General features: G+C 38.3%; 2 protein-coding genes across 7 annotated transcripts; one reads left to right on the top strand and one right to left on the bottom strand.

Annotated features, from left to right (window-relative positions):
• Positions 1 to 491: 491 nt before the first annotated feature.
• LOC129238877 (uncharacterized) lies at positions 492 to 8,537 on the bottom strand. The gene is made up of 2 exons (XM_054874100.1): positions 8,322 to 8,537; positions 492 to 2,429 (listed from the first exon to the last, which is right to left on the bottom strand). The coding sequence occupies exons 1-2, from the start codon at positions 8,415 to 8,417 to the stop codon at positions 654 to 656; spliced, it is 1,872 nt and encodes a 623-aa protein (XP_054730075.1). The 5' UTR covers positions 8,418 to 8,537; the 3' UTR covers positions 492 to 653.
• Positions 8,538 to 9,985: 1,448 nt separating this feature from the next.
• On the top strand, positions 9,986 to 14,459 carry LOC129239268 (uncharacterized). 6 transcript variants are annotated; one of them, XM_054874637.1, is made up of 2 exons: positions 9,986 to 10,094; positions 13,219 to 14,459. In XM_054874637.1, exon 2 carries the CDS (start codon positions 13,240 to 13,242, stop codon positions 14,161 to 14,163), a length of 924 nt encoding a protein of 307 aa, XP_054730612.1. In that variant the 5' UTR covers positions 9,986 to 10,094; positions 13,219 to 13,239; the 3' UTR covers positions 14,164 to 14,459. The 6 variants fall into 6 exon arrangements, with proteins under 6 accessions (XP_054730612.1, XP_054730613.1, XP_054730616.1 ...); XM_054874638.1 differs by having other exon boundaries at positions 10,007 to 10,090; XM_054874641.1 differs by lacking the exon at positions 9,986 to 10,094 and adding an exon at positions 10,145 to 10,239.
• Positions 14,460 to 15,814: the final 1,355 nt, after the last annotated feature.

Genomic DNA, 15,814 nt, shown 5'->3' with positions numbered 1-15,814 from the left:
ACTGGATATTTCCAGGAACTCAGTAAGAGACTAATATTTACTTTAAAAAAGGTTTTCTTTTAAAACACGAAAGTACGTCGGATAATATAAATCTAATGATGATAATGAAAGGATTTGAATCTTTTTCTTTTTCACGAATTTTAGCACGCAGACGAGTGATAATGAAACCAAAAAAACAAAGGGTTAAATCTCTTAAAAATGCAGGCAAGTGACTTCGAAAAACCTTAAGATTTTTGGTTTTTACAAATAATAAGGTAATTAGTGCATCTGTAATTTACCGCCAACAAATTCCCACTCTGGGCTTCGTCTTAAATTTTTACCACTGCTGGGAATGACAGCCTTCGGCCGGATCCTTCCGGTAATATAGAACACACTGTCGTGGGAACGCTGTTGCTTCGATGAGCTCCTTGACATTGTCAGTAATGCGCCATTTTCAAACAGAAATATATTGCAAATTTTTTTATTTATTTTTTATTAATTTCTAAAAAATATATGTATGCAATAAAAGTTTTATTTCTTCTGCTATATGGCGCACATATGTATGTATGGATTTACAGGTATTTTCTTTGTAAATCGATCGAATAAAACAGTTGTAATTCAAATACGACAATCACAGTTTTGAAAGAGGATTTTTTTTAAATAAAATTTTAATATCAAACTCTTTTAGGCTTACTAACTATTGTATAGTTTATGCCACTATAATTTTGATGAGCCGGTGAAATTTTGGCGTCCTGAAACGTTTGCTGCCCGACTGGCGAATCGAAATATTTTGAGCCGACAATGTTGCAATTAAGTGCAAGTGAAGATGGGCATGGCGATGTTGTGTTGGAAGTTCGACTAACTCCAGAGTTGACTACTTCGTTTTTCTTGGAAAACTGCACTTCAGGATTTCCTATAAATTCATAATCGCCAAGTGAGGGGGAATTGCAGCGCTTACGAGTAGGCGATATGACAGACACAAGGGTGTTATAACCACTCGAGTTTTTATTATTTGGCGACATAAAATCGAGGCGATCATACGTATCATCAATGCTTCTTGAATTGGTACAAGCCGTTCCCCCTCCACCTCCTTCTCCAATGTCAATATCTATCACTCTTGAAACTTTTGATGGCAAAAATGTTTCTTTTAAAGAACGTTGACACACGGTGACAGGACGTTGCCAACTCGGTTCAATAAAGACATCATCGCTGTGGTTAGCCAAAATGCGTTCAGTGTGTTTTACATCATCTATTCCAAGTGTCTTCCAAGCATCAGTAACAGCTTCTATGCTTTCGTAATCTCGTTCAGTGTTTGATGTTGACTTATTGTCTTTAGGCAGTTGTAGACTTTGTTTACGCACACACTCTGGAGAATTGGGCTTAATAACTAGGGTTGATCCAACAGTTTTGTTGGGATCACTCGATGTTGTGATTGAAACTGCATCATAGTTTGGATATTTGCATAATTTTTCAGAATTTGATTGAAAGTTTAGATTTGTTCCATGTGGTACTGATTTATTAGAATTTGTGGACGATACAAATGGCGGCTGTATTTTACGAGGGGGTTTGTTCGGGATCTGCTTTATAATTGGGGGTAGTAAGGTAGATATCGAATTGGAATTAGAATTTGCGAAAAAACTGTTAAGAGAATCACTTGATGCAGTGAATTCTCGATAAGAAACTCCACTATGGGAATTATTTTCGATGTTTGTGCACTGTTGATTGTTGGGTGCCAAGGGGCTTCGAGAACCTGCCTCCATATTTGCAGCAATGTTCCAATGGTTTTCATTAATGTCATTATTGAGACTGTCACAGTTTATTAGCTTTTTCATAGACTTCATTTTTGCGGCCATGCATCGGAATATTTCTTGGGGGTTGGTATGGTCCAGTGTGAATATGCCTTCACCAGTGCAACATTTCCTGCCTGCCTCAAATGTAAATTTTCCATCACGATACCCATATTTACGAATAAATCGGTACGGCCACCTTGCTCTTATTTCGTTAAGGTCTTCCGTGCACTTCAATTGAAGTTCAGTTGCAGTTAAGTGGAGAATGTACGATTTCGATTCAAGGTTGCAACGTATTGATGTATCGGAAGGAATAAGAGTAATAATAAATAAACCATCCCCAAAAGAGCTACAATATAAATCATTATCTTCTTCTATTGCTGCTTGTGGGGTGTGGAGGCTGTTTTTGTTGCGAAAGGCAACCATTTGTAATGCATTCGTCCATTCTTTTAAATCCTCCTCTGACAGGGTATTTAATGTTAGAGATTCAGTTTTCTTTATAACTTGTATTAGATTTGCGGGGGCAGGTTCTTGAGTTATCTTTACACAATTTTCAAGTGTTACTATTTTCGGATTCTTGTCCTCTTTCGATTCGCAAATTTCGAGACGTTCAATACCATGCCGACTTGAATTGAAAAGTAGGCAATATCTGTGGCAGTTTTTCTGTTAACGGAAAGAACGAACAAAACAATTAATAAATTTGTAAAATTGGTATACGTGTAAAGCAAAATAATATTTAAATTTATTTATTTATTCATGTCTAAGAATTTTATTCCTACCGACAAATTAGACTACGATAGACTAGTACACTAGACAGGGCTAGTTTACTGGGGCAGCAGCCCTTGGTCGGGAAAAACACGAGTCATTCCGGTAACGTAGAACCGGCTACCATGGGAATAGCATACCCCGCTGGAAGGATCAGGGGCATACGTCTCAATTTTCCAGCCGAAGCAGCTGTTCTGGCGAACGAGCGTGATCAACCTACGTCAGGCCGATCCAGGGGAACCTCGGATAAAGGATATCAATTCCGAGATGCGGCAACCTGTAACTCTACACAAGCGGAACAAATGAGAAGAGCATTTGAACTCAAATAACTTCACCTCTGGTGTGAGCAAGCTCTGGTCCACCATAAGGTCCCTGTCGAACCCGACGAAGCACAATGACAAGGTTGGTATCACCTTCAACGGTCATGCTTCGTCGGATCCGAAGAGATGCGCGTGCTACTTTAGCCGGCAATTTATTTTGCATCCTCCGGCCGACAGATCAAAACGTAGTGCCACCATACGGCTGCACAAACTGACATACAACAGTGCGCCGCTTGCTTTCTCCAGCGATGAGGTTCAGGGGGCCATCAAGCACATGAAACCATGCAATGCCATTGGCCCTGACGGCCTAAACATGCTGATGTTGAAAAAGCTGGGTCCATTGGGAGTAGAATATCTCACCAGGGTCTTCAACCTGTCTATGGTCACTCTCATCATTCCTGATAAGTGGAAATTAGGGAGAGTGGTCCTACTGCTGGAGCCTGGGAAACCCGCCAACCAAAGGGAGTCTTATCGTCCGATAACTCTCCTTTCACCAGTAGTGAAGACTCTTAAGGCCCTTCTACTCCCACTCTTTAGGAAACACTTGACCCCAGCCTCGCACCAGCATGGTTTCCGTAGAGTACTTAGCTCCACCACGGCACTCTCCGTCATAAACACCCGGGTAAGCCGCGGCCTCCACCAAAACCGCCCCTGCGAGAGGACTGTCCTAGTAGCGTTGGATCTAAAAAAGGCTTTCGATACAGTCAGCCACGCCACACTACTAGATGACATTTTACAGTCAACACTCCCGCCAGGGCTGAAGAGGTGGACCGCGAACTACCTGAGTGATCGTCATTCGTCGGTGATATTCCGCGACCAAACATCTAAACAGAGGAAAATAAAGCTAGGTGTACCGCAGGGTGGTGTTCTTTCACCCTTGCTTTTCAACTTCTATATCTCAAAACTCCCCCAGCCACCAGTGGGAGTCTCCCTGGTTGTTGTTGTTGTAGCAGCATAAACATTCCCCATACTTATATACGGTGAATGCTGCTGGAGTGACAATCCATGGCCGGATATAAATCCGGGTCGTTTCGGTAACGTAGAACCGACTGTCGTGGAAACGGAGTCTCCCAGGTCTCATACGCCGATGACTGCACGATAATAGCGTCGGGCAATAACATTGATGGCCTATGCTCCAAGGTAAACGACTACTTCGGCAGCCTTTCTCGCTTCTTCACTGCGAGGAATTTACAACTCTTCCCCACTAAATCCCCGGCGTCCCTTTTCACAACCTGGACAAAGGAGCTCAAGCTACAACTCAAGGTGAAAGTCGATGATGCAGAAATTCCGACGGTTAATTTTGGGAGTCACCTTTGACAGCTTGCTCTCCTCGCTGTTGTTGTTGTTAACAGCATAGGCATTCACAGGACGGGAGTTCAAGAAGATGGTAACGGTATCCCAGTGAATGTCGTTTATAGACTGTCTAAATACTGTCCGGTCCAGTAGGTTACGGTCAGTCTTGTCCTGGATTTCGCCAGCGTAGTCAAGGAGGTGTCTCCTGACGTGCCTGGGAGGCGGCTCGGGCTCAAGCAGGTGTCTGCAGGGATGGGACCTACGGTAACATCCGAGCAGGAACTGCTTGCTGAGCAATTTGTTGTGCTCCGCAACTGGGAGCATTTGTGCCTCGTTATGAAGGTGTTGGATGGTTGACATCAGGAAGCACCCGGTCGCTCTCCGAATGGCGGTATTTTGACATGTCTGTGGCTTTGTCCACTGCGAATAACTAGTTCCAGGCGACCAGACAGGCGCAGCATAGTTAAGAACCGGCCGGCCAATTGCCTTAAATGTCGAAAGCAACAGTTCTTTGTCTTTGCCCCAAGTGCTGCCGGCCAGCGATTTGAGAACCTTGTTGCGATTTGGGACTTTTGTGGCAATTGCGGTTGTATGCGCAGAGAAGGAGAGCAGGCTGTCAAAGGTTACACCCAAAATTTTGGGGTTATTTACCGTCGGAATTGGTGTATCATTGACTTTTACCTTAAGGGACAGCTTGACCTCCTTTGTCCAGGTGGTAAAGAGGGTCGCCGTGGACTTGGTGGGGGAAAGTTGGAGATTCCTCGCTCGCCGGCAGCACTTGGGGCAAAGATAAGGAAATGCTGCTGTTGACTTTTAAAGCAATAGGCCGGTTCTAAACTATGCAGCGCCTGTCTGGTCGCCTGCAACCAGTGATTCGCAGTGGACGAAGCTTCAGACCTGCTAAAACACTGCTTTAAGAACCGTGGCAGGATGCCTTCTTAAGTCACCTATACAATATTTGCATAATGAGGCCCAAATGCTGCCTGTTAAGGAGCATAACAAATTGCTCAGTAAGCAGTTTCTGCTAGGGTGTTACCGCAGGCCTCACCTATGCAGACACCTGCTCGAGCCTGCGCCACCTCCCAGGCGCATCAGGAGGCATTTCCTCAACTACGCGGACGAGATCTCAGAGGGAGAGGGCTGTTAGATGAGTAGGTTTTAGAGGGCATGTGAAAAGGTAGTTAGTCTTGTACGGGGTACCTTCACATGCCGGACATATGTTTGGTACGTTGGGGTCAATTCTGGATAAGTATCCAGAACGTAATTGTGTCAGTGTTACACGTGTCTCACGGGTTACGTGTGTACTAAGTTTCGTGCCAAATTTTGCTTGTTAACAATAGAGTATAGAGCTAAGGATCTCATTGCAGTGACTGCATTACATAAGTGTGGTAAAAGGGCAAGGAATTTACGAATTGCTAAAAAAAATTTACATTTTAAGTAGTTACGTAGTTCGAACCAGTGCAGCTATAAAAGCCGTTCGAGAAAGAATTCGCAGAAATTCCCTTAGAAAGCAGAAAATCGTGTCCAGGGAAATTAATCTTCTTCTTCTTCTTCTTCTTAGCCTCACAGTCCGTGGTGGACCATAGCTTCATCAACAATTTTTCTCCACTTTATTCTATCCATGGCTACATCTCTCCAGTTGTGGGGAAATTAATGTCAAGACCAATTAGAGATGACGTTCATATAAAGCCTTCCGTCGTTCAACTTGTCATCTTTTGATAACGCGCTTGAAGAAAATTAGACTCGACAGACACAAGTAGCTTCATCGGTGGTGCGCGGTCAACGGCCATGAAATTATTTTCACAGTTAAGAAAATTTTCACTGCTAAATTTTTTAATAAACAAAGCGACAAAATCTACGCTAAAACTTTTAAGGACGCAAACACTGTTGTTCCAAGGGTTCAGTGTGGTCTCCACCATCCAGCCTTCGTAATGGTTTGGTCCTATAAAGTAAGTGAAGTGATAAGCGTGCAACGAATGATGAATAAAAACGAAAACTTTAATCGAAATACTTTTTCTCGTAATACATGTTTTTTTTTTAATTTAAGCATGAATATTAATATGTAATGTAAAGATAATAAATACTTTCAGTTTTTTGTAAAACATTATTGAAAAACTGCTTGTCTGGAGGTGCTGCCTCCCTTGAAACCCTAAACTTAAAAGCCGCCCAAAAGTGCCAGAAGCAACTTTCATTGGCATATTTCCGGTAAAGATTGCTTGACATAAAGGGCTTAATGAATTCAACGTATATTTAAATTTTTTTTTTGCTGGAATGTTAGTACAACTGTCCTCTGTTTTGTGGCTGACTTTGAGCGTGATCTGTCAATTAGCTTGTTTTTGGCATTTAATTATATCAGTTAACCGCAGTTGTGCTCTGCGAAATTCACTATGAATAAAGAGTGTTTTTTTTTAATTTTGTGTGTTTTAACGGAAAAGTGAATTCGGACCCAACGTTTATCCAGCGCATCATAACAGATGCTGAGATGTGGGTATATGGGTTTGACATGCAAATCAGTCAACAGGCGGCTGAATGTCGCTACCCACATGAGCCGACACCCAAAAAACCACGTCAAAGTCGGTCAAAAATGAAAGTCATGCTATTCGTTTTCTTTGGTTATCATAGTGTTGTCGACTAGCAATTCGTTTCAAATGGTTCTATGGTAAATAAAGAATATTTTTTGGAAGTTATGCGATGTTTGAGAAAGAATGTAAGTAGAAAATGGCCCAATTTGTGGAAAGAAAACTCATGGATCTTGTACCATGATAACGCACCGTCTCACAAGGCTCATATTGTGAACACTGATTTGACCAAAACCTCGACAAATATCATCGAACTGTATTCACCGGATTTAGCCCTCTGCGACTTTTTCCTTTTTCCAAAACTTAATTTGCCGCGGTCGCCGCTTTGAGTTGATAGAGGCCATTAAGGAGAATTCGCTGAAGGAGCTGAAGATCTCTTCAATCGCGTTTAAAAGGTATTTTCATGACTGGACTAATCGTTGGCATATGTGTATTGCTTTGAATGGAGTCTATTTTGAAGGCGACAAAAAAAAATTTTGATGATTAAACAATTATTTACATTCGTGAGAGGGTTCCACTCAATACCCCGCTCATGCTTCCCTATACAAGAGAAGAAATGCCCCTAAGATGGGAGTTTGTGCAGAGTAACGATCCTAAGCATTCATCAATATTAGTACACATTATTATTATAATTATAATATTAGTAAACATCAGAAAAGTATCAGCTTAGCACTTTCAACTGCGTCGCATATGATAAGTGCAGCGACATAAGTAAGAAAAGGCCCATTGCTCCACTAAGTGAGTGGAGCCGTTATGACTAGTGCTAATGGTGTGAATGTTCCGTCGACAGCATTTACTGCCTTGCGCACTGTGACTGTAACATCTCCAAGCACTATTTTTACTCGTGTTGGCCAACTATCGAAAATAAAAGGAACAAAAACCAAAAGATCCGTACCTATATATGTATATACTGTCGTTTCCACGACAGTCGGTTCTACGTTACCGAAACGACCCGGATTTATATCAGGCCAAGGACTGTCACTCCAGCAGCATTCACCGTATGTAAGTATGGGGAATGTTTATGCTGCTACAACAACAACATGTATATACTGTGATTATACAGATCCTTAGACTCTAAAAACTGTATACCAAAGCTAGGAGACCTATGTATTTGTTAATTCTAAAATGCGTATACTCTTAGAAAGTAGTTTAGGAGGAACCGTTTATAAAAAAAACTATTTATAAAATTTGGTTTTGAGCCGGTAAACTTTTCGAGCCTTTGCTTTCCCTTTGATTCCCAATGTTAGCTTTTGAAATTATCATTACATACACAGTAGACCATTTTTGTTGTGCTCCTTTGTATTAAATGTGCTAACAAGTGAAATTGATGGTACTGATAGGAAACTGTGAGGAATTTGCACACCTTAAGCCAACTAAAAAATTGTATTTCCTGGAGCAGTTTGAAATCGAACTGCAACTTACTCTTAACTCATATTCACTCATATATCCATTTATAAATGTCTAGCTGTTAAGAAAATAATTATGTTTGCATTCTGGGTTATTTCTCGTAATGTATAAATTTCGCAATATATTAGGTTTCAGGATTTTCGCAACTATTTCCGAAGTGCATTCTATAATTCGTATAAAACACAACTAACCTTTTTCGATATTCGGTTTAAAGAAAAGCTAGATTGCATTGGCACATTAAGGTATCCAGCTAATACAGGAACTTCGAAATCCATTTTATGTTGCATATCTCGGGGAATACTCCAAATGTTATGGCATCTAAGAATAATTTTTACTGAATCTCACTCCTTCGTTGATTCATTTTCTTATTTATGATATTCTTATTTATAGAAACACTGAAGTAAACTAAATATATTGTTCGAGATGATAAATATGAATCTATCGATCATTACGATTGGTTGGACTTAAGTCCGTTCACAGAGCATTCGATATTCCCTTTTTTTAAATTGTAGCGCAACATGTTGTTCCACCATTATTGCGCAGTCTATAAACAATAGACCTCTTCTATTCGCCATTTCCCCGCTCGCTATCTCTATGCTCAAATAACTTGACGAACAATTTAGAAAAGCAACAACAGCTCATTAGACTTGTTAACGCATTTACTTATCGCGGATAGATGACACTCTCTCTAGATATCAGAAGTAGTTAGCGGCAGGTGAAAATTGAGGGCTACGGACATTTTAATGTTTTGGAGCCGGAATCGGAAGATCTAGTCGAAAGATTTAACCGCACTCTGAAGGATCACCTGCTAAAGGTACATAAGGAGTTGCCGCTCCGATAATTGACGAAGGTATTCATTGGGAAACATTGATGAAATAGACCGTCACGTGAGGCAACATATCCAGCTAATGGGTAATAAGAAGAATAATCAATTTGACAAGGGTTACCGTATATAGCAAAGCAAAACAGGAGAGGGGAAAGTTGTTTAAGAATATTGTTACGTTTTCCTCCAAATAAAACCTCTATCTATAGTGAGTTGGACTAATTGACTGCCAAAGAAAAGTTAGAAGCTAACGGCAACACAACTTAATTCCTATATTTAATTCTAATTCTTAATCACTCTACTTTACGTTCACACGCTCAACTTAAGACTGCCTACTTTATGCGCATGCACCTCTGCTTATATGTACATATGTACTTAAAAATTACTCTAATTTTTGGCTCATACTTTCTGGTATTTCTCCTCATCATATTGGTCTCCATGAGGCTTAAGTGGCGGTTGGCCCCAATATCATGGGGACCAACTCAACACGAACTAGCCATCCATCCACTTTACGGCGTATTTGGTAGCCATCCATTCAGCATGCGAAGATCATCGTACTGACGAAGATCCCTTGTTATTTCTAAACCCCTGTCATCCCATTATTTCCTATCCTTGCCTAGGGGGTTTACCAGACCGGCTGTATTTCAACGGCGCCTTCCTAACACCGGGCCGCTTTAGGGAGTAACTGTGGTCTTGCTATGGCATGGGGCGATGTCGTCGGGGACTGTTTGAATTCAAATGTATTTGAACGTCAAAATGTATACAATGTTTGTATGACGAACGAAAAGTTAACTGAAAGATTCGCTCGATTCTTCGTTCCAAATTTTCACTATAAACGATATTATATTTTATCAAGCAAATCAATGAATTAGGAAAAAAAGTTTTAAAATGAATTTAATAAATGTGTTGAATATATATCAGATCAATATATATATATATATATATAATAATATTCTTGTCTATTTATTTCCATGTACGTATACTTTTTTCTTGGCTATAATAATTACCCGTAGTCTAAACACGGTATAACTATGTTAAGGAATACAACAAAACATCATTATTTAGTTTAGCATACAAACATTGTATACATTTGTATTAATAATATATTTAATTTATCGGCAAGATTTACCGGATTTGGTTGGTAAATATGGTTGAAATATATTACGATGTGTAAAGAGAAGGTGAAGTTTACCCCTAAATGGATTTACCTTCGTGTAGTTGGAGATTGGAAAAAGCAATATTATTGAAGTGTTTTTTGTTAATAACTTTCGAACGGAAAAAAACCGGTTCGTTCCAATATGCATCGAATGACTTTTTATAAATTAAGTAAAGTGTATAATTAGCAAAGCCTTAAATCAAATGTTTACTCAATAAATAGTGTTTATAACTGAATAGGCAACAGCAGTTTCCGTGGCGCCGCAATTTAATGGCGGATTCTTATAGAACTCGACAAAAGAAAACGAAATGAAGGAGAAAAATATTTTGATATCTCGCTTAGTTTTCGAGATATTAAATAAAAAAAAAAATAATAATAATAATTTGTTCTTTAGTTTCGATAGAATTCGGCGAGATAAGACAAAATATAAAAGTAAAATTTTTTACTTCTTTTCGCGTGGGCCGCCTTCGGCCGCGCTTCAAAAAATAACCCTCATCAGTCCAACTCCGGCTACGCAATCCACAGTATTTTTGCGTAGAACTCTTTTTCGCGTGGGCGGCCTTCGGCCGCGCTTCAAAAATATAACCCTCATCAGTCCAACTCCGGCTACGCAATCCACAGTATTTTTGCGTAGAACTCCTTTTCGCGTGGGCGGCCTTCAACCGCGCTTCAAAAAGTAGTCTTCATCAGTCCAACTCTGGTTACGCCATCCAGTGTGTTTTTGCATAGAACTCCTTTCCACGTTGAAACTATTGAAACAAAAATTAAAACGTCATATGCGTGTGTGTAGTAAGAAGGCACAATAACCCCCATCCCCATCATCAACACTGAGCTGAAATACTTTGTTTTTGCTCACATTTTTATTTTCATTTGCAGGCATCCGGCAACACTGACAGTTGCCAATTAATTCCTATTCACGTTTAAAATTGGAAAGTGATGATATGCGTAAATGGAGTATCGATCAAACAATTTAATGTTTATGCTCGTTGGTGACATTCCACATTAAAAAAATTCCTTCGGTGTTTTTGTTTGGGGAAAATACCCATTTGGTCCCCCGACTTTTTTAAAAAAAGGGGTATAAGGGGGGGTAGAGGGGGTATTCTACTATCTAAAAGTGAAAACCTCACTTGCCGGAGGCTTATAGTTTTTAAGTTATTTGAGTTTAAAAATTGTAAAATTGACCAAGAATCCTCCTATTTTGGTTACTACAACCAGCCGAAGTGCTGCCAGACATCGTATAAATAAACAATTTTAGAAAATAATAAATGAATAGAAATACAAAATTTTACAAATTATTTCTATATTATATACGTCTATTCATATATATATATATAATATATATATATATATATAGATATAGGTATATTTATGGATATATGTATATATTTATATACATATATATATTAATGCTTGATTTTCAGTAAAGTATATTTGATTGTATGCAATTTAAATATATGATATATATATATACATATATATATTTAAAAAAAAAAAAAGAAAAAAAAAGCGCCGCAGGCGAAAATTTGGAATAAAAAATCGCGCGAGTTTTAATTCCAAATTTTCACTATATTATGAATATATGATATATATATATATATTTAAAAAAAAAGAAAAAAAGCGCCGCAGGCGAAAATTTGGAATTAAAAATCGCGCGACATAAAAAACCAAATTTTGAGAGTAACTTTGGCTGCCACGTCATCGGTTGATATTTCACCAACACAATCATATTTTGCGTCATGATCCATGTGATGTTAGCCAATCAGCTGATTTTTTCAAAATTATGAGAGCCGGTTAACGGTCCGATACTCGTATTGGTCACACCTTTGAAATATGTTCACTATGTTTTTGTTGTAGCGGCATAAACACCCTTCATACATGTACGACCATGATAATAATATACCTTCTGCTCAAATATGAACGAGACGTTATCAATAAAACGGTCCGCGGATGACATATGGCAAAAAAAATTTTTTTGTTTTTTGGTAGGACTGTTATAAGCTTACATGGCAAATTTCAAGGTGATATATCACATAGTTTGTTTTCTGTGCTACTGTAAACAAGTCAAGCTCAAGTGTGTTCTTCGAATTTAACGATGGAAATTCAAGTTGAATAAAGAATTTGTTTAAATTTTGTTATTCCAACAAAATTTCGGCTTCAGACGCCTTAAAAATGTTGCAGACAACCTATGGGGACTCTGCTCTATCGCGTGCACGTGGTTTCCAGTGGTACAAATCGTTCAAAGAGGGCCGTACATCGGTTGAAAACTTGCCTCATGAAAGTCGTCCAGCAACATCAGTAAACGACAAAACATCGGAAAAGTAAAGGAAATTGTGCTTGAAAATCGCACAAATCGCAAAATCAGTTAACGCTGTATATTATTTAGACGTTTTAAAGCGTTTGCGCGAGAACATTCGTCTTAAAAGGAAGGAATTGTGGGACAACAAGTCATGGTTCTTGCATCACGATAATGCACCAGCTCATGATATGGCTCCATGTGACTTTTTCCTGTTTCCCAAGCTCAAGTTGCCGCTCCGTGGAAACCATTTTGAGACAATTGAAGTCATAAAAGAGAATTCGAAGAACACACTCGAGCTTGACTTGTTTACAGTAGCACAAAAAACAAACTATGTGACATATCACGCTGAAATTTGCCATGTAAGCTTATAACAGTCCTACCAAAAAACAAAAAATGTATTTTTGCCATATGTCATCCGCGGACCGTTTTGTTGATAACGTCTCGTTCATATTTGTGCAGAAGTTATATGACTGCTGCTCGTTGTCTGTGACTCGATGAGTTTGGTCTATTCTTTATTTCAACTATTTTTTGAACAACGTAAATTTATTCGATAAGTATATACTTTGAGGTGCATATTAAAAAATTGGTAAAAAAAGTTTGTTGGGCCAATCGATGTGTATTGGCCAGTATTAATAATCATTTTGTTATTAACAAGAAACACTTTTATAATGTTGCTCTTCATCATCACTAAATACACATATGTAGTCGTATATTCACTAAGCTTCACTTTTCTATACGCACCACAAAGTAAATATTACCTTATTATCTATAGGAACTAAAATATTTCTTATGATTCTTATCGTATACTTTCAGTTTTTATTTGGAGTATACTAGATGGATTGTTGGATAAGACAGACTCTATTATCGGAAAATCTAGATGCAACATCCGATTGTTTCAAAATACTAAGCTGGCTAAATATAGAATATTCTGGTATATTAACGTATAAACAAATTGAAACGATTTTAGTATGCGCAGCGTTCGTTGAAAGTTGCTTTGAAATTGCGGGAGATGATTTAGTAAAAAGCATATTAGATAAATATACGCATGACAGACTGTCTTTTAAAGAGCATTACACAAAACTTAATGCTATGGGAGTTACGCTTCATTCAGCAGCCAGAATTTTAGCCACTGCTGAGGGCTATAAGCATGTTTATGCTGTAGAAAACATTTTGAAACTATTGAAGAATGACGTTAGTCTCTTATATAATAATAAGACATGCACAAAGAATTTAAATGCAAATTCTTCCCAGTTCAAAATGAATTTGTTAGTACAAAGGATGTTTCAATTACCACCGGAAAATATTGATATAGCGATCGAAAGGTTGCTTTTAAATTGTGATTTTTCTCTAATTGGATATATATTTTTAGACCCTCCAAGCAGTTTATATGTTAGCAAATATAAGATATTGGAACATAAAATATGTAAAAGAATCTCTGATGGAAATCTAGATCCATCTTTCATTAGATCAATGTTCGTGACTGTTTCAAATTCATCGAAAGGAGCTATGTTTTTTAAGTCTTGTCTTGAAAATAAAGCTTTCGGAAATAGCTTAGTAACATTCTTCATATCCTACTTCCAGATTTTTGAAAAAGAAAACGTGCATTTAAATAGCCACAATAGTTTATCTGAAATACTTTGTTTAGTGCACTGTGTGCTGTCTTCGAAATCTCCCGCTCGTATAAAATTGTACACAACAATATGTAAAAACGAAACTATTGCTCGTCTCATAAATAAAAAAGTTTTTATTTATAACTAAAATAATTACCCTATAGAGTATTGTGTTTTAAAAATTTTAAGTAATACTTGCTTTCTTTCTTCCTCTTTAAGCATCCTTATGCACAGACGATCATGTAGTTTTGATTTAGTAACCCCCTAACTGCCCTATTTTGTCATCATACCAATCTGACTTTTCAAGCCTAAGCTCAATTAGACAACGTTTAATTTCGTGCATAATGAAAACTCGTCGCCATAGCAAGTAGTAATAAATTTAATGTTCATTATTTTGCTGTTTATTCATAAATAAATATATTATAATATTGTACAAAAATCAAACCTTTTGTATTTCGAATTATTTGGTCGGTAGCCCGTTTCTGCAAAATTCGGCAAAATGCTGTACAATAAGAGAATTGGTAGTCATTGCAGAGAACGTAAATTCGCGCAGGAACGAATGAGCAGGTTAAATGTCAAATGCTAACAAAACGCGGGTAAGAATATTTATTATTTCACCACGGCCTTGGAAAAGTTAACAAAAGATTGTTAACATAGCGTAGCGTAGTCAACAGAATTAAATATAGCGTTTGCATTGAAATGCAAAATGCCATGATTTGGTGTTCGGCAAAATAACATAACAGCAGACTTGTACATTTTTCTTTCATGCTTATTTGCCGTCGGTCAAAAATTAAAAAACACAACAAAAACAAATTCATTGAAAAGTTCGAGCTCATATTTCTACGAGCAAAGTATTTTTATTCATAAAACGAGCCCCCCATATCCCAATTTTCTGTACCATTCGGAAATAGTCAATATTTGGTAAATTTTGAATTTTCGCACGCTACGTATATTCGAATCTTGATTTTTTTTTGGCGATATGTTGGTATTCATGTCTCTCATTCAGGCCGACGAGTTCGGCCATTTTGAATGTTCAGTTAATTGTTGACAGCTGCTTTGCTTGCAGGTGTTTCGGCTCGTCTTCGATTTTTACCTATTTAAAAAGATGGATTAAAGAACCTGTATCAAATTTTGTGTGAAAAACGAAATTTGGTGCGCGGATGTATTCCGAATGTTGACTGTGTCATACGGCGAAAAAATTAATGAAGTGAAGAAAATGGTATTTGCCAATCGTCGAATCTCCGTTAGAGAAGTTGCTGAGGACCTAGACATATCGATTGGCTCGTGCCATTCGATGTTTTCAATGATTTGGGCATGAGACCAGTCGCCGTAAAATTCGTACCAAAACTGTTCAATTTCGACCAAAAGCAGTATCGCATAAACATTGCTAATGAGACGTTGGACTCTGTCCGCGACGACCCAAATTTGCTCCAGAGGTTCCTAACCCTTGTTGACGAATCGTGGGTTTATGATTATGAAAACCAAGGCTCAATCATCTCAATGGAAGCTGCCGCACGAACCAAGACCGAAAAAAGCGCGCCAAGTTCGGTCGAATGTAAAAGTTTTGCTTACTGTTTTCTCCCGGGCCCGGAGTTTTCAGAGGGTTGTCAGAATTAGACATCATTGGAAAGGGCCCGCATTTGCAATTTTTCCCCGGGGCCCGGATATACTCTCTACGGCCCTACCTACTGTGTATTAATACAAGCTAGCTCGTTTTAACCAAAGCAATTAGTCTTTTTCATTTCACATGTATTTATATTTATATACATGGTACATATAAGCCTAAGAAAACTTACATT

The sequence above is a fragment of the Anastrepha obliqua genome, chromosome 2 (genome assembly GCF_027943255.1).
Source record: "Anastrepha obliqua isolate idAnaObli1 chromosome 2, idAnaObli1_1.0, whole genome shotgun sequence".
Classification (NCBI taxonomy): Eukaryota; Metazoa; Arthropoda; class Insecta; order Diptera; family Tephritidae; genus Anastrepha; species Anastrepha obliqua.
Note: the sequence above shows the minus strand (reverse complement) of the source record. Positions and strands in the feature narration are given on the sequence as shown.